Source organism: Syngnathus acus, chromosome 15 (assembly GCF_901709675.1).
Source record: "Syngnathus acus chromosome 15, fSynAcu1.2, whole genome shotgun sequence".
Classification (NCBI taxonomy): domain Eukaryota; kingdom Metazoa; phylum Chordata; class Actinopteri; order Syngnathiformes; family Syngnathidae; genus Syngnathus; species Syngnathus acus.
The window spans coordinates 13,526,488-13,545,328 of NC_051100.1; the positions used below are offsets into that span (position 1 = coordinate 13,526,488).

At 45.1% G+C, this 18,841-nt stretch overlaps 1 protein-coding gene and 1 long non-coding RNA gene across 3 annotated transcripts; one reads left to right on the forward strand and one right to left on the reverse strand.

The window, feature by feature from the left end:
• Positions 1 to 251: 251 nt before the first annotated feature.
• LOC119134961 lies at positions 252 to 5,863 on the reverse strand. Of its 2 annotated transcripts, none has more exons than XR_005100432.1 (5): positions 5,731 to 5,863; positions 4,268 to 4,324; positions 1,382 to 1,451; positions 642 to 713; positions 252 to 519 (listed from the first exon to the last, which is right to left on the reverse strand). It is a non-coding gene; the product is annotated as an uncharacterized LOC119134961 (long non-coding RNA). The 2 variants fall into 2 exon arrangements; XR_005100433.1 differs by lacking the exon at positions 5,731 to 5,863 and adding an exon at positions 4,716 to 4,788.
• On the forward strand, positions 4,257 to 18,487 carry slc22a15 (solute carrier family 22 member 15). The gene is made up of 14 exons (XM_037272148.1): positions 4,257 to 4,326; positions 5,628 to 5,856; positions 10,586 to 10,714; positions 10,816 to 10,948; positions 11,622 to 11,786; positions 11,941 to 12,091; positions 12,155 to 12,215; positions 12,769 to 12,926; positions 12,998 to 13,138; positions 14,376 to 14,461; positions 16,457 to 16,565; positions 16,642 to 16,714; positions 17,108 to 17,263; positions 18,031 to 18,487. Exons 2-14 carry the CDS (start codon positions 5,773 to 5,775, stop codon positions 18,055 to 18,057), a joined length of 1,473 nt encoding a protein of 490 aa, XP_037128043.1. The 5' UTR covers positions 4,257 to 4,326; positions 5,628 to 5,772; the 3' UTR covers positions 18,058 to 18,487.
• Positions 18,488 to 18,841: the final 354 nt, after the last annotated feature.

An 18,841-nucleotide genomic window follows, 5' to 3' on the forward strand; every position in this document is an offset into this window, starting at 1 on the left:
TTTTTTTTATCCAGCCCTATTAGTGCAGTGTTACTTCCGTGTTGCTGCGGTATTACTGCCGCGTTACAGGCAGTGTTTGGAAAGAAATGGTATGTTATTAAAACTTTAAAAAGGCTTTCTGTGTACCGTCTTTCTTTGTTAATAACTCGCGTGCACATGCAGCTTGGGGCTTATTTATGAAAAAAAAAAAGAAACTTCCCCTAATTTTTGCTCGTGCGGCTCATCATCAGGTGCGGCTTACAGTCCAGAAATTACGGAACATACTGTTTATGTAGGACATATCAAATAAACAATACAATCTGCTCGGCCAAACACAAGCGGAAAACAAAATAAACATCACTCTCTTGTGGGCTTTTGTTAGCCCCTTCTGCCACTCAGCGCTGGAGCCTGTTTTAATTCTAAAGCCATTGCTGTCCTTGTTTTATCACCCGAGGCCTTTTTGTGCATGTCCCCAACAGCTTCTACAAAGATGAACTCGATGGACATCGGGCACCACCCATTGTTGACCTTGGGATTACTCTGTAAAGAAACATGAAAAAAACGATTACCTACAAAACAAATGTTCAAAAAATGTCAGTCGCACATTTTGAATATGAAGCAATTGCACACGAATGAGCAGACAGGTTTTTTTCTCCATTTACCAGTGCTAACAAAGCAGTCTTCTTGATGGCCCTCTTTGCATGAGTCACACCACCACGCATATTGTGTAGAGTCTACAATAGAAGAAAATGTCAACATTGAGAGCAGTTACGCCACCACATCGTAAGGCTTCACTTTTGTCTTTTATAATCTACAGCAGTGGTCCCCAACCACCGGGCCGCGGACCGGTACCGGTCCGTGGGTCACTTGGTACCGGGCCGCCAAGCCGCACAGAATATTTTTTTTTTTTTTATCGACGATCAATTAATTCAGGTCAAGACACTCGTCCCGGTCACGTGACATGTTTCCCCAGTCGAGCCCGCAAAGCTAATATGTGGCGACAGGCTAACTAACCAGGCAATGAAGCATTCAAAACTGCTTCAACACATGGAGACCAAGCATCCTGCAATAAAAGACAAACCTTAATCACTTCGGGTGTCATTGTCTCCGATTACATCTAGATGGGACCGGCTCGTTTCTGAGAAACAAACTCAGTGCTCCCACTGATTCAACGCAATGGTGAGTTTTATTTTTGTCATTTGTACTTGGTTTTATGTCAGTCGTATCATTTTATTTCATCGTATTTATATATTTATTATAAATGTATTATTTATTTATATAAATGTATTATTTATTTATATAAATGCCGGTCCGCGAAAATATTTCTGACATGTAACCGGTCCGTGGCGCAAAAAAGGTTGGGGACCACTGATCTACAGTACAGATGTCAAACTAATCATACCTGTCCATGGTCTTCTTGGAAACATGCATGTCTTCAAATGGCCCCCCCAAACACAAGGCCGCTTTGCAATCTGTACATAACAAATTATGAACAGTGTCTCACAAGAGTGGAATTACTTTGGGCCAAAATTAAATCAGTGGTTCTTAACCTGGGTTCGATCGAACCCTCGGTGTTTGGTGAGTTGGTCTCAGGAGTTCGGCAGAGCCTCCACTGCGGAGGTCCGAACACACCTGATTTATCGTGTAAATTCATGATGACGCATATCTGAACTGGTCTCACAAAGGTAACACCAGAAGTCACACTGATTTGCAGGTATGTACAGAGGAGCCTCGGTTTTCGACCACAATCTGTTCCAGAAGGCTGTTCGAGAAGTGAATCGTTCGAATTCCGAATCATGTTTTCCCATTACAAATAATGGGGAAAAGAAATCCTTCCCAAGCAAAAAAAAAAAAAAAAAAAAACGCCTTTTTTAAGCATTTTATCATTTGCGCATTTTTGTCCGATCGCGCAACTGCAGCGCACCGGCGAACGCGCAACCGTAGCGCGTCGCCGACCGCGCAACTGCACCGCGCTGGTTGCATTATTGTGACAGAGCCGTCGCTGAAATTTAGAAAATATTTTTAAAGTCTTGATGTACTTTCCAAAATTTAAGTGGACCTCAGTGCGCAGGGCAGAGGCGTAGCCAGGAATTTTTCCAGTAGGGGCGCACGCCCACAGGAAAAAAAATCGAACATCACCCACGCCGTTCGCTGATCGCTAAAACAACATCCGGGTCCGGGAGGCAAACGGTGAATGGATAACATCGCGCACATAGAATAGCGCAAGCACATTCGCGCAAGACCGAAAGAAAAAAACGGCATGAAAATGAAGAATCGAAAAAGCTAGATTTTTTTCAACCGGGGCGCAGGGAGTCCTAACCGGGGCGCCGCCCCGGCTTGGCTACGCCTCTGGCGCAGGGAGCTTAATTTTGTGCGATCGCGCAACTGCAGCGCACCACCGAATGCGCACCGTAGTGCGCCGCCGACCGCGCAACTGCACCGCGCTGGTCGCATTATTGTGACAGAGCAGTCACTAAAATTCAGAAAATGTTTTTAAAGTCCTAATGGACTTTCCAAAATTTAAGTGGACCTCAGTGCGCAGGGAGCTTAATTTGGTCCGATCGCGCAACCGCAGCGCGCCAGGCGCTCACTGTCGCATTGCTTTAGGAGCGTCTTTGTGTTTTAGGATGGCTTTACTGCTCCCACTTGCTTCCTTTGGAGGCATGATTAGTAGGGGTGTAACGATTCATCGATACACATCGATTAATCGATATAATGCCCTACGATTTATTGGCATCGATGCTAAACGTAAACATCGATTTATATCGCCGTGTTTGACCTCGGACATTAGACGCGACTTTATTTTGAAATCCAGTTCATCGTTGCTTGCTTCCTCTTTCCGGGAGCAGTACGCGGCGTGTTGTGTGTTGTGAGCAGAGCAGGCACGTGAAAGGGGAGCCGACAACTACGCGGCTCCTGGGCTGGTGCTATGGCTAGTGTCCAAGAAGACGAGGAAATTCGCTCCCCTTTGGGCTTCAAGTCATTCGTTTGGAAGCACTTTGGATTCCAAAGAAAAAATGGCTCAACGGACAATTAAAATTATTGTAAATAAATAGTTCAGTAATGCACTTTAAAGTTAATGGTATTACAAAAAAAGAAAGAATATTCATTTTTCTTTACTTATATAAGAAAAAATATAGGAATTTGATCAAGTTCAGTGTTAAAATAAGCACTTTGTATACTACAATACTCTTGTAATTTCCTAAATAAAGAGTTTGCAGTACCTTGTTGATTTTGCGTATGAATTGTTATAAATCAGGATATTGTTCTATATTTTTTATTTAAAAAAAATAAAATAAATAAAAATATCGATCGTGGAGCACTAGATCGTGATGTATCGTGAATGAATCACAGCAGGCTTTAAGATATCGGCAAATATCGTATCGTGATTCTTTGTATCGATATGATATCGTATCGTGACAAAACCCGCGATTTACACCCCTAATGATTAGAGTTGATGCAATCCTCAGAGTAACGAGAATGTAATAACGAAGGGAGTCAGTTGGCATGCAGGTCCTCTCGGCTCATCTCGCGAGGTTCGACAACCGAATTTCATCCGACATCCGAAGCAAAAAAATCTCGAATTATTTGTTCGAATACCGATTTGTTCCAGAACCGGGACGTTCGAAAACCGAGGCTCCACTGTAATTTGTTGCGAGGTCATGCATTGTGTTGGTTTTGTTCTTTGAACAAGGTGATGTTCATGCACGGCTCATTTTGTGCATCAGTAAAAAACATCCATGTCTTGAATTTTAAAAAAAATTAAATATTTTTCACTAAAGAGGGGTCCGACGAATGCGCGTATGAAACTGGTTGGGTTCGGTACCTCCAACAAGGTTAAGAACCACTGATTTAAATGAACCATTTCCAATTATAAACTTTGCCCTGTTTGAAAAAAAATGATGGCACTCGGTCTGTGCCTTTGAATGTGGTACAGTTTAATTTGGCTGTTGTACATATCCAATAACGTTATTTTAAAATAGTACTGTGTAGAAATAAAATTGCTTGTTCTAGTTGTTATCCAAATGATGAAAATGTACAGGGTAAACCTGGTTTTTATTTTGCACTTTGACATCAGCCCCGGTTTCCGGAGTGTGAAAGACAAGGCAATGAATGACGATATTGAAGATTGCAATTACAACATACGCTTTTTGCATATGCTCGACAATAGCTAAGCATACATAAGTATGTATGTTCAAACCACCAATAACATATCAATTTCCGAAGATAACACAAGGCAGTTGAGATTACTTCTACAATCAAGAATAATTCTACAATCAATCTGTACCTTGTGGAGTTCGGTCAGTTTTTAATACAGATGCTCCTCTTTCTCCAGGCTTAGAGTCTGTGTTGTTAAAGGGAAAAAAGAACATGTCTTATTTGACAATTCACCCATTAACCGCTGTTAATCACATTACACAACACAATTTTAACTTTTGAACTTAGAGTTCCAAGCCCTGTTGAGCGTAAAACAAAGTTAGGTGCACATTTTAATGACATCAGCAGATAAAAACATATCTTTTCACGTGCCACTCCTTGAGCTAAATCTGGAGTCACAAATCACTACATGGGTAAAAAAGGGAAATTACATCTTTGCCATGCCATCAGAAAATCTCAAATTTGCCATCATCTCAAAGCTCATCCGGAGTGAATGGTTTTGTAACTTTTTTGTACCCCTGGGTTTTAACATCATTGCCATGCCATCAGAAAATCTCAAATTTGTGATCTATACTTACAGTTTGATCTGTTTTTTTTATTTTTATAATAGCATCGCGATTTTTGAAAGCGAGCTGGTGACATCTGCAAAAGCAATGCCATTATTTACATTAGTTTTGAATTCAAATATGAATTGCAAATGCATACAGCATAACCTTTTGTCAAAAATAAAATTTACTTTTTAAATGTAGGTTACTCATACAGTTATAAACTTTCAAAAATACTTAATTCACTTTAGATTTTATTTACTTTAGAAAACCACTACATACAATATGCATCGACATGAAAGAAACTTTTTGGAATATGAAGCAAATTTACTTTTGTGTCAGAAGCTCTTCTCTTCCAAATGATAAAACACCCCTAGGGGTGCGAGAATGCTTCCTAGGGGGTGCGAGGATACCCTGGGGGAAATTTACAATTTTTCGGGGATAATGGTCGGGTAACCGAAAAAAGTGTAAAATTCTGGAAATCAAGAAGTCATTGTATTAAAGTTAAAGTTAAAAGTTAAAGTCCCAATGATCGTCACACACACACCTGGGTGTGGTGAAATTTGTCCTCTGCATTTAACCCATCCCGGTGTGATTTTAATCCATCCCCTGGGGGAGAGGGGAGCAGTGAGCAGCAGCGGCGCCGCGCTCGGGAATCAGTTGGTGATCTAACCCCCCAATTCCAACCCTTACTGGTGAGTGCCAAGCAGGGAGGGAATGGGTCCCATTTTTATAGTCTTTGGTATGACCCGGCCGGGGTTTGAACCCACAACCTTCCAGTCTCAGGGCGGACACTCTACCACTAGCCCACTGAGCTGGTATTAATTGGCATTAGGGATAATGCTAATTAAGCCTTATAGCTGTGAAGTAAATTATAATAATTATTTAGGGTTAGGGGTGCGAGAACTGGTTGGTGAATTGAATGGGGTGCGAACAAGGAAAAAGGTTAAGAACCACTGCCGGGCAACAGTCGTCGACTTAAACTCCAACAAAAGCGCGGGTAAACTCTACTTCTTTGAAGCTAACCCGGAAGTGCTCGTCGTCGTACCTCTTGTTTGTTTCATCATCTTTGCTGCAGCTGTCTATCGGGATGGACGTGGAGGAAGCTTTTCAGGTGGTCGGGGAGTTCGGCGCCTACCAGAAACGAGCCGTCGCCGTCCTGGCTCTGACCCAGGTGAGAGTTGGCCAGCCTCAAACAATCGACTTGAGTAAAATCAACCGCAACACCAAAAACAGTGAACCCGAGCAAAATCAGCAAACACGTCCGAGTGGCGTTCGTGAAGTGACGTGGCGATTTTCGAACTCCTGTATGTTTGCATAAAGACGCGACTCGTTCAGATGTTGGGCCACTATGCAGGGACGAAACCGTTGTCGCAGCCCATGTTGTGCCAAACTACGCTATTGGGTTGAGCTTATTTTCTTTTGCGATGTTTTCGACAACGAGTCGGTAATTTATCCGAATCGCTCTTTCGATTTGGCTTTCGTTGAACATGTTTGCGTTGATTTGCTAAGGATTTGTGAACAAATTAGTCCAGGGTTTGTTGATTTTGGTCCCTCTGCGCGGACTCACGGCGTAGTTATTTGAAGTCGCAGCTGATGACGTAAACCACGAGCGCCCACTGATTCAAGTGTCAAATGTATGGCTCCACTTATATTAATGACTGCGCAGTCTGTATTCTCTTGTGTTTTCTTGTAAATTGAAAGATCGTTGAAAGAAACGTTAAACGTAATCGCTTCATGTGATTACAAGCCTGTGTTACGGTTCAACTCGCTCCCTTGTAAAATGACTCCCCGAATCCAGTTGCGGCCGTTAGGGCTAAACCAGTTCAATAATCTTGTGTTTCGTAACTGCAGATTCGTCACAAGCAACATTGAAATTGTCGGACGTCTATAAAATAACCTAAAATAACCTAATATAGATGTCTATTTTAGGTTTATATATAGACGTAATTTAGACGTCTATAAAATAACTTAAAAAGACGTCTATATAAGACCAGCTCAGTGGCCTAGTGGTAGAGTGTCCGCCCTGAGACTGGAAGGTTGTGGGTTCAAACCCCGGCCGGGTCATACCAAAGACTATAAAAATGGGACCCATTGCCTCCCTGCTTGGCATTAAGGGTTGGAATTGTGGGGTTAGATCACCAACTGATTCCCGAGCGCGGCACCGCTGCTGCTCACTGCTCCCCTCTCCCCCAGGGGATGGATTAAAATCACACGGGGATGGGTTAAATGCAGAGGACAAATTTCACCACACCCAGGTGTGTGTGTGACGATCATTGGGACTTTAATTTTTAATCTTAATATCAGGTTACAGAAATAACCAATTCACATGTACGGATCAATATGCTTGTTAAACTCAAATCCAAACAACTTCTGTACATTATTTATACAACTTACAGCTGGTTCAGACATTAAAAATTTGAAATATGATCATATTTAATGTTTTTAATTTAGACGTCTATTTTAAATCTATACCGTAACCAATTTTAGACTTCTAAATTAGGTCTAATAGACGTCTATATATATACACGTATATATATATACGTATATATATATATATACGTATATATTAGGGGTGTAACGATTCATCGATACACATCGATTAATCGATATAATGCTCTACGATTTATTGGCATCGATGCTAAACGTAAACATCGATTTATATCGCCGTGTTTGACCTCGGACATTAGACGCGACTTTATTTTGAAATCCAGTTCATTGTTGCTTGCTTCCTCTTTCCGGGAGCAGTACGCGGCGTGCTGTGTTGTGAGCAGAGCAGGCACGTGAAAGGGGAGCCGACAACTACGCGGCTCCTGGGCTGTGAGAAAAAATATAGGAATTCGATAAAGTTCAGTGGTAAAATAAGCACTTTGTATACTACAATACTCTTGTAATTTCCTAAATAAAGAGTTTGCAGTACCTTGTTGATTTTGCGTATGAATTGTTATAAATCAAGATATTGTTCTATATTTTTTATTTTAAAAAATAAATAAAAATAAAAATATCGATCGTGGAGCACTATATCGTGATGTATCGTGAATGAATCACAGCAGGCTTTAAGATATCGGCAATAATCGTATCGTGATCCTTTGTATCGATATGATATCGTATCGTGACAAAACCCGCGATTTACACCCCTAGTATATATATATACACGGCGATATAAATCGATGTTTACGTTTAGCATCGATGCCAATAAATCGTAGGGCATTATATCGATTAATCGGTGTATCGATGAATCGTTACACATATATATACACATATATATATATACACACACACACACACACATACAGTGCCTTGCGAAAGTATTCGGCCCCCTTGAACCTTTCAACATTTCGCGACATTTCAGGCTTCAAACAAAGATATAAAAGTTTAATTTTTTGTCAAGAATCAACAAGTGGGACACAATCGTGAAGTGGAACAAAATTTATTGGATAATTTAAACTTTTTTAACAAATAAAAAACTGAAAAGTGGGGCGTGCAATATTATTCGGCCCCCTTGCGCTAATACTTTGTAGCGCCACCTTTTGCTGCAATTACAGCTGCAAGTCGCTTGGGGTATGTCTATCAGTTTTGCACATCGAGAGACTGGAATTCTTGCCCATTCTTCCTTGCAAAACAGCTCGAGCTCAGTGAGGTTGGATGGAGAGCGTTTGTGAACAGCAGTCTTCAGCTCTTTCCACAGATTCTCGATTGGATTCAGGTCTGGACTTTGACTTCGCCATTCTAACACCTGGATACGTCTATTTGTGAACCATTCCATTGTAGATTTGGCTTTATGTTTTGGATCATTGTCCTGTTGGAAGATAAATCTCCGTCCCAGTCTCAGGTCTTTTGCAGACTCCAACAGGTTTTCTTCCAGAATGGTCCTGTATTTGGCTCCATCCATCTTCCCATCAATTTTAGCCATCTTCCCTGTCCCTGCTGAAGAAAAGCAGGCCCAAACCATGATGCTGCCACCACCATGTGTGACAGTGGGGATGGTGTGTTCAGGGTGATGAGCTGTGTTGCTTTTACGCCAAACATATCGTTTTGCATTGTGGCCAAAAAGTTCGATTTTGGTTTCATCTGACCAGAGCACCTTCTTCCACATGTTTGGTGTGTCTCCCAGGTGGCTTGTGGCAAGCTTTAAACGAGACATTTTATGGATATCTTTGAGAAATGGCTTTCTTCTTGCCACTCTTCCATAAAGGCCAGATTTGTGCAGTGCACGACTGATTGTTGTCCTATGGACAGACTCTCCCACCTCAGCTGTAGTTATCTGCAGTTCATCCAGAGTGATCATGGGCCTCTTGGCTGCATCTCTGATCAGTCTTCTCCTTGTTTGAGATGAAAGTTTGGAGGGACGGCCGGGTCTTGGTAGATTTGCAGTGGTCTGATACTCCTTCCATTTCAATATAACTGCTTGCACAGTGCTCCTTGAGATGTTTAAAGCTTGGGAAATCTTTTTGTATCCAAATCCGGCTTTAAACTTCTCCACAACAGTATCTTGGACCTGCCTGGTGTGTTCCTTTGTCTTCATGGTTCTCTCTGCGCTTTCAACAGAACCCTGAGACTATCAAAGAGCAGGTGCATTTATACGGAGACTTGATTACACACAGGTGCATTCTATTTATCATCATCAGTCATTTAGGACAACATTGGATCATTCAAAGATCCTCACTGAACTCCTGGAGTGAGTTTGCTGCACTGAAAGTAAAGGGGCCGAATAATATTGCACGCCCCACTTTTCAGTTTTTTATTTGTTAAAAAAAGTTTAAATTATCCAATAAATTTCGTTCCACTTAACGATTGTGTCCCACTTGTTGATTCTTGACAAAAAATTAAACTTTTATGTCTTTGTTTGAAGCCTGAAATGTGGCGAAATGTTGAAAGGTTCAAGGGGGCCGAATACTTTCGCAAGGCACTGTATATATGAACATGAAAAAGTATACGAGTTTGTCTAAACAAAATATGTACACGTTGCTGTTTCTTCTTCAGTGTGGAGAGGACAGAATTTCACAAAGGACTGTCTGTCATGTGACGCACGAAGAGGAAGCGGGTGGGATACAGAATTGTTCACCGCTGAAAAAGTACACTTGCACAGCCCCCCAGCCAAGGATGGCAGATACTTAAGGAATGGGTCAAAGGAATGGTTCACCGCTGAAAAGATACACTTGCACAGCCAAGGATGGTATAATGTTTTGTTAAGTTTAACATAAGAGCACTCTGTACAATACTGAAATTAAAAAGACCATATAGGCAGGTGAACACACACACACACACACATTTAGTTTAATATTCAGTATTCTATATTGTGCAAAGAGTGTTTTCATGTCAAACTTAACAAAACGTTCAAGCATCCTTGGCTGGGGGGCCGTGCAGTGTACTTTTTCAGCGGTGAACAATTCTGAAACACAAGATTACTGAACTGGCTTTTCTCTAACAGCCGCAACTGGATTCGGGGAGCCAGTTAACATGGGAGTGAGTTGAACCGTAACACCGGTACAGCGAATAACCATGTTTTCTCATCAACATATAAGACAAAGGCATTGGGACACCTACAGCAGTTTGATCACTACATTCATCAGTGATTTGGTGTTTATTATATGAACAAAGGAGGAAACTCTGTTCGATGAAAATCTTTGCTGTCCATTCTGATGGCAACAAGTTCGGGTGTAAGAAAGAGGTACAAAGATAATAATGACCAAAAGCAAAACACCACAAATAGAGTGAGGCATAGCATAATTTTGTGCGAAATAAAGGAATAGTTATGGGTTGTAAAGCTAAAGGAGAAACAGTTTCCAATATGTCCTTTCTATCCGACGAGAGGACTGTGAATGTAACGTACAGAATACTTGATGATCCAATCAGCACATGTAGTGCACATGTCTGACCGCACATGTGTGCGTGTGTTTCAGGTGTATATGGCGTGCCAGTCCATGTTGGTGGTTTTGGTGGGAGCGTCTCCAGAGGTGCACGTGGAGAAGCACGACGGCGTTCATTCACCGGTCACATTTTTCGGGGACGTGGACTCCATTGTGACGGAGGTAAGCGAATGTCCGTGCACTGCTCCCGCTCTTCCGGATCTTCCGGCTCCTGCTCCTCCGGCTCCCACTCTTTCTATCCCGCTTGTGTTCTTCCTCCGCAGTGGCTCCTGGTCAAGCAGCAGTCCTACAAGGTCAGCTTGGCTGGATCACTATTCTTCGCTGGCCTCCTGCTCGGGAGCTTCGTTCTCGGGCCTCTCTCTGACACCGTCGGCAGGAGACCCGTCTACCTGACTGGTGAGGGCGCATCCAAATCTAACCCGACGGCGTAACGATGAACAGCGTGACGTGTCTCTGTCACCCGTGACATGAGAACGTGACATATCACATAACATGAAACGCGGGACAAGAAAGGCCTGCCATGTCAATGTGACAGCAAAGCGTGATCGTGACAAGACAGGAAACAACATGAAATGCACGCCAGGGCATGTTAACACGCAACCAACATGAGGCACGGGCACATGCGAGGACATGTTGTGACATCCTGACATGACAACACGTGACATACCAACACAACAGGACAGGTAAAAAGGAGGAATGACCACTTGGCCTGAAACACATGACAGTGACAACATGACACGCAAAGACAAACCACAAAGCATGTGATGATAAAATTGCGCAAAATGTGACACACCGGTGACAGGAAACGTGCGGCATGTCATGAAAGCCATACGTCGTGACATGAAAAGCAGCACATTGACATGACGGGAAAACAATAGGTATGAAACCCGTGACATGACCAGATGACGTGAAACATTGTTTTGTTCGTTCAAAGCATTTAACGTGTATGACGACACATTTGACCACACAAACCTGCGACAACGAAACAACACACTGCATAAGGCGACACGACAAGAGGCGGCGCCCTTTTTGTGGCGAGGCGTGACTAGCACGGCGTTTTGGGGCGCAGCGCTGTTCCTGGAGGTGCTCCTGGGTTACGTGACGGCGGCGTCTCCGAGCTACGAAGTGTTCGCCGCCTCCCGCCTCCTGGTGGGCCTGATGAACGGCGCCATCGGCCTGGTCTGCTTCATCCTCACGCAGGAGTACGTGGGCAAGTCCTACTGGGCCGTGACTGGTACGACACCTGCTTCCTTGTCCTCACTTAGCCACCCAAAATTCCGCCTTTGAAGCTCTGGGTTAAGCCGAGCCCCACTTAAAAAAAAACGAGGAGCCGAGTGGAATGGCGTTATTTACATTGATTTGTTGTCTCTTTTTTTTCCCCGCGGCAGGGACGCTGACGAGCATGACGTTTGCGGTGGGCATCGCCCTCTTTGCGGCTCTGGGTTTCGTCATAAGGCCATGGAGGACGCTTGCGACAGCGGCCAACACTTGGGGAGTCCTCTGCTTCCTGCTGTCCACGTGTGTGCCCGCGCTGTCCACGTGTGTGCCCGCGCTACCGCCGCGGTCCCTGGCCCGCGTCTGACCCCTTGCTCCTTTTGTCAGAACGCTTCCGGAGTCTCCTCGCTGGCTCTACTGTCGCCGTCGCACCCGGCGGGCGCAGGAGGTCAGTAGAAACCGTTTGCGGGCTCGCTTTTTGGAGGCTTTTGTGTTCAGCTGAACCGTCCGAAGCAGAACTTATCCCTTGACCACACTCGTAACTGAAAACCCTTACGCTGCATTGTAAAATAGTATTAATTGATTTTCAACATTGTTTGATGTAAGGTGGCTCGGTGGTGCACTGGTTAGCACGTCCACCTCACAGTTTTGAGGATGTGGGTTCAATTCCACCTCTGGCCCTCTCTGTGTGGAGTTTGCATGTTCTCCCCTTGCCCGCGTGGGTTTTCATTGGGTACTCCGGTTTCCTCCCACATCCCAAAAACAGGCCCTCCAAATTGTCCCTAGGTGTGAGTGCGAGTGCGAGTGCGAGTGGTTGTTCCTCTCTGTGTGCCCTGCGATTGGCTGGCAACCAGTTCAGAGTGTCCTCCGCCTACTTCCCCGATGACTGCTGGGATAGACTCCAGCACGCCCGCGACCCCCATAGGGACAAGCGGTATAGAAAATGGATGGATTGTTTGATGAACTTTATTGATTGCATCACTGGCAACTTTTGATTGGAGGTGATGCGCTACATGGCTCTGATGAACGGTCGCCCTGCGCACAAGCTGACCTTGCGGCCGGCCGGAGGTGGCTCGGGCGGCTCAGGCGGTTCGGGCATCCTGCAGCTGGCCACTCATCCTCTCCTCCGTCTCAGGACGTTCCTGCTCATGTATGTCTGGTGAGTGGTGCATGTTGAGCTAGCGCAACCATGGCAACAGCAACAAATGGGCTGGAAATGCGCGTGTCCAGGTACGCATGCAGTCTGGTGTATTACGGCCTGACACTGGGCGCCGGGGATGTGTCGGGAAACCGTTACCTGAATGTGGCCATGTCTGGTCTGGTGGAGCTGCCAGCCTACCCGCTCTGCGTCTATTGCATGAACCGACCCTGGTGAGGCATGGACGCACGCACGCGCGGGGGGTGTGGAGGAGCCTTTAGACCAGGGGTCACCAAAACGGTGCCCGCGGTCACCAGGTCACCCATGAGGACTGCATGAGTCGCCCGCAGGATGTTCTAAAATTAGCTCGAATAGCGGGACTTGTCGGTGAGCTGCATCTATTTATTTTACAGTCAAACCTCGGTTTCCGATTGTCCCGGTTCTCGAACAAATTGGAATTTGAACAAAAAATTCGGACGTCGAACCTAGCGAGATGAGCCGGGAGGACCCGAGAAACCCCGACCGCGCGGCCCGGATGCCGACTGACTCCGCGCAGTTGCGGCGCGCAGTTGCGGCGCGCAGTTGCGGCGCGCAGTTGCGCCGCGCAGTTGCGCGGCGCAGTTGCGCAATCGGACAAAATTGAGCTCCCTGCGCACTTGGGTCCACTTAAATTCTGGAAAGTACATCAGGACTTTAAAAATATTTTCTAAATTTCAGCGACGGCTCTGTCACAATAATGCGACCAGCGCGGTGCAGTTGGGCGGTGGGCGACACGCTACGGTTGCGTGTTCGTCGGTGCGTTGCAGATGCGTGATCGGACAAAAATGAAAAAATGCTTAAAAAAAAAGACGTTTTTTTTTTAGTCTTGGAACGGACTAAAAATTGTTCTATTATTTGTAATGGGAAAATAGATTCGGAATTCGACCGATTCGCTTCTCGAACCGCCTTCTGGAACGGATTGTGGTCGGAAACCGAGGTTTGACTGTATTTTTGCTATTCTTGTTAAAATCACACTTACATGTGAACTGGAAATGACAATAATAACACATAGTGAAAGCTAAATTGAGCAAATTGGCTATTTCAGAAGTGTGTGTCAAACTGGTAGCCCTTTGCCTTAATCAGTACCCAGGAAGTAGCTCTCGGTTTAAGAAAGGTTGGTGACCCCTGCTTTAGAATGACTTTGGAATGATAGTTGGCAGCCAGCCGTCGAGTGTTAAATGAACGGCCGGGTCCTTTTGCTTTGAGGCTGTCTCATGTCTCTGCTACTCTTATCAGTCAGCTACTTGGGAGGAAAGCAACAGAGTCAACTTGCTGACTTGGGGATGAAAGGAAGAGGCGCGAGACAGACAAAAAAGCAGCCACTGTCACCATGACAACATTTTTTGTCCACATGCCGTAGTTTGAGTAAAGACACGTGACAAAGACATCAGAGAAAACCAAGGCAGGGTGGATCTTTAAAATGTCTTTCAGGGCCGGCCGGAGGAAGAGTTTGTCGGCTTTCTTATGTTTGTCTGCGTGGGCCTGCCTTGGCGCCATCTTCATTCCAGAAGACGCGGGTAAGACACACCGACAAGGCGGGGCCAAAACAGATTGCGTGCGCGTCTTTCCATCCAAAGGGAGGTCTTGGACCATTTCATCCATTGGTTGGATGAAATGTCCTCTTGGTTCCGTGCAAAAGTTTACCTCAATTGTGCATTGTTGAGTGAAACATTTGGCCCCTCAGTTTTTGTCACTCACAAGGATGAAAAAGAACAAAACCTTTGTTAAGTGGATGCGCTCGCTTGCGCGCTTTCATTCCTATAGAGCAGGGGTCGGTAACCCAAAATGTTCAAAGAGCCATATTGGCCCTCAAAAAAAAAAAACATACCTGTTTGGAGCTGCCAAAATCTAAAAGCCTTTTATAAGGCAATATAACATTGCAGCACAGCCTCGCAGATGTCCTCCCCCCGTGTTTGGCCTTTTAGTGGTATCAATTTGATCATTTCTTCTTGCGGCCCGTTAGAGTTCACGTACCTGCATAGCAGCGCTGTCTGTTCAATATCGGTCACGTCACACAACTCCTCACAGGCAATTGAGAAAGCTGGAGCTGAATTGATGTCCTTGGTTTGCTGATCGGTGATATTGTTTGCCATTTTAATTACCCTTTCCTTCACTGTTTTTGCGGAAAGAGGCATGTCTTTAATTTTCTGAATGATCTCTGTTTTGTTTTTGAAGTCCAAAAATAGGCACTCTGATATTTGAATGAATGAATCCTTCATGTACTCTCCATCGGTGAATGGTTTTCTGTGCTTTATTATCTCCCGGGCTGCAACAAAACTTGCAGCAGTTGTAGAGTTTGGAGATGCAATCCACTTCTTGAAACTGTTTTTTCGGTCCTCAAATTTCTCCACCAGCACTGCAATTGCACCTTTCCTCTCAGTTCTAATTGGGTGATCGGAAGCAAATTTAGCATGCTTTAGCGAAAAATGTCGCTCCAAATTGCTCTTCTTGTTATTTGACAACTTCTCATTGCAAATCAAACATGCAGGCAATCCTTCAGCATTGGCAATGAAAGCAAATAGTTCAGTCCATTCTTAAGCCCTTTGTTCTTATCAGCAATCTTTCTCTTTTTGCCTTTTGAATCCATGGCCCATCACTCACATACCTGTTTGTATATTACTCGCAATTATGCTCATTGGCGCCATTCTGAAATTCTGTATTTTTAATATATTTACAACTACATACACTTTTACAGCATAAGAACATTTGTGTCATGATTACCATCTAAAAAATATATTTAAAAAAAACATTTGTTTCCATTTTCACACATTTTTGCAAAAGCTCCTGTGAGCCGCTAGGGCAGTGGTGGCCAACCCGCGGCTCGCGAGCCGCATGCGGCTCTTTGGCTGGTTTCATGCGGCTCTTTTACGTTCATATCAACATTTGTGTTTATTTTTCGTGCGCATTTGCTTCGCTTGAGTTCAATATGGTATTTTGGTCAAACGCGCATGCGTGTGAGGTGAAATCCCGCAAAGGAGGAGGGACAAACAGAGCGATTGGTTTTGCTGGCTCTTTAATGAATGGCGACTGTGACTACGGGGGCCCATTAGGTCCAGAAAAGCTGACAAGACGCTTGCCAAAATGGCAAGGAAAAAATGCACAGCTAAACGAATATATGACGATGAACACAGGACGTTTTTAACAGAGTTAGTTGTTTTTTGTTGAACGCTCAATTTGTCATTATCATGTTGGTGCGTGACATAATAATGTCACACAATAAATTTGGCTGAGCAGAGGTGTGTGTGTGCGCGTGTGTTTGTGTGTGTGTGTGTGTGTGTGTGGGGGGGGGGGGGGTGTTCATGTGTGCTCATGTGTATGATGTGGCTCTTTGCGATGACACAGTAAAAAAATGTGGCTCTTAGTCTCTGACTGGTTGGCCACCCCTGCGCTAGGGGAGTGCTAAAGAGACGCATGTGGCTCTGGAGCCGTGGGTTGCCGACCCCTGCTATAGAGCGAAAGGAAGGAAGAGAGGAAACTCAAGTGTGTGCGTGTGCATGCCTGCGTGCGTGCAGAGACGTCACTGGGCGTGACCTCCTTGGCGCTGTTAGGAAAGCTGACGGTGAGCGCGGCCTTCAACATCGTGTACGTGTACACGTCAGAGCTGTACCCCACTGTGGTCAGGTGAGTGGAGGCGGGGCCACCTTGGTGTCAAGCTGCATCTGGCGCTAGTTTCTCACTTTTGTTTGGCTCCTTTCAGGAACGCCGGCCTGGGAGTTTGTGCCATGTCCTGCAGAGTAGGAGGAATTCTTGCTCCCTTTGTGCCTTCCATGGTGAGAACGTCCTGCCTGCCTTCCTTCCTTCCTTCTTGCCTTTCTTCCTGCCTGCCTTCCTTCCTTTCTTCCTTGATTCCTTCCTTTCTCCCTTCCTGCTTGCCTGCCTGCCTTCCTTCCTGCTTGCCTTCCTTCTTGTCTTCCTTTCTTCCTCCCTTCCTTTCTTCCTTCCTTCCAGACCTCCTTCCTGCCTCCAATATCAGGCTGGCGTGCTGCCGGCCGCCCTACATTGAGAGCTAAATCTGGCTCTTCTTCCCTGGCAGCTCTCGGCGACGGAAGGGCCGCTCTTGACGCGGTTGTTTTTGCTTGTCTTTGATACCAGTTGTGAATTTTGCGCCGCGACAGTCTCTTTTCCCCGGCGGGCCGCATGTAACGGTGTTGCACGTCTGACAGCGGGCGTTGGCCGCGGCCGTGCCTTTCAGCGTCTTCTCTTTGAGCGGCCTCTCCGCTGGCGCTTTGGTGCTCCTGCTGCCCGAGACCCTTGGCGCACCACCGGCACACACACTAGAACAGCTCCATCCCGGCAGCCGCCGAGTCCTGGAGAACAAGGTGAGGCATGCTCGCAAAGGCACACACATTAGCTGAGAAGGATGTTTGAGTCAAATGATCGATGGCGTGCACTCGGTCAGAGCGCGGTACCCGAACCGTTCCGGGCCCGAACCAAGCGCCTGACAAAGCCCGCTCAGCCATCCAAGTATCTATATAGAACACAGATAAAAAGGCTTCTGGTGTCTCGCCAGTATTAGCTGGTGTCAAAAGTCATTTTTTGATACAAAACGGACCTCAGTACAGCCGTGTTCCTTGAGCTATGCTTTGAATTTGCGAGTTGATCCTGTCCTGGGTCCCAAAATCCATCTCAGGATCACCAACGCAAGAGAAAATTCGACAAGATAGTCCTGCACAATGAACAGTATGAATAAAAAAAACGCGAGGAATTGTGACAATTTGGTGGACTCGAATAGTTGGTGATGTGAGTCAAGGTAAAGACACAATGATTGTCACACGCACATCTGGGTGTGGTAAAATTTGTCCTCTGCATTTAACCCATCCCCTAGGGGAGCAGTGAGCAGCGGTACCGCGCTCAGGAATCCTTTGGTCATCTAACCCCCAATTCCAACCCTTGATGCTGAGTGCCAAGCCACGGAGGCAATGGGTCCCATTTTTATAGTCTTTGGTATGACCCGGCCAGGGTTTGAACCCACAACCTTCCAGTCTCAGGGCGGACACTTTACCACTAGGCCACTGAGCGGTGACCCTGGCGCTCATTTCAGGTTGTGATAGTTTGCTACATGCTTCTTTGCTCTCCTGCTCCTCAGCCTCTCCTCTACCAAGATGACAAATAGCAACCCGGTGTTAAAAGAAGCCACCGGCATCATCTGACTACTCACCGGACCTCCGACTGGCTACTGTTCTTCCCTTCCGAGTGGGCGGGACCAGTGGGGTAGGCGCCCAACATTGCAGAAGAGCTTTTTTGCATTGCTGCATCGAAATGTTTCACAATGAAACTGGTTTCAATGGTGATATTTATTAGTCACATGTACACGTATTCACTAAATTGTCCATTTTTTTTTCTTTTTTTGCATGAAAAGTTGTCTTTTTGTAACCCTTATAACAGAATGCTGTATTTGGACAAATGGGAACACATACAACATATTGTCAATGTTTCCCTGTCTTGATGACCAGGGAACGGCTGAAACCTACCATTGACTGAATTGGAAGTTGTTTACAGTCTGTCCATCATAGGGAGCATCATATTTGATCTCAGAGGCAAATTTGATATTGTTGATGAAAATTCATCTAAATGGCTTCGTCATAATTCAACAGTGAATCAACTGATTTTGGATAATAATAATACATTTTATTTGTAAGGCGCCTTTCAAGGCACTCAAGGCCGCCGATAAGGATAATAATGCTAATGGGATGCGTAATGAAAAGGTGACATGAACACGGACATAAATGTGAATGCTATATTGATCAAATGATGGATTCTCTCTTGTTGCCTGTTTTGTCATTTGTATTTGTGTTGTGCGTTTTGAAAAAATACTCAAAAGTAAATGAGAATAAAACAAAAGGCGAAACACAAAGTGTCCGAGGCTACTGCCTGCAAATGCCGGATGCTGACGAGCG

Coding starts and splice junctions, on each gene's coding strand:
- slc22a15 (XM_037272148.1), top strand. CDS start 5,773: ATGGACGTGGAGGAAGCTTTTCAGGTGGTCGGGGAGTTCGGCGCCTAC. Junction 10,715..10,815: donor TGGACTCCATTGTGACGGAG/GTAAGCGAATGT, acceptor CTTCCTCCGCAG/TGGCTCCTGGTCAAGCAGCA. Junction 12,927..12,997: donor TTCCTGCTCATGTATGTCTG/GTGAGTGGTGCA, acceptor GCGCGTGTCCAG/GTACGCATGCAGTCTGGTGT.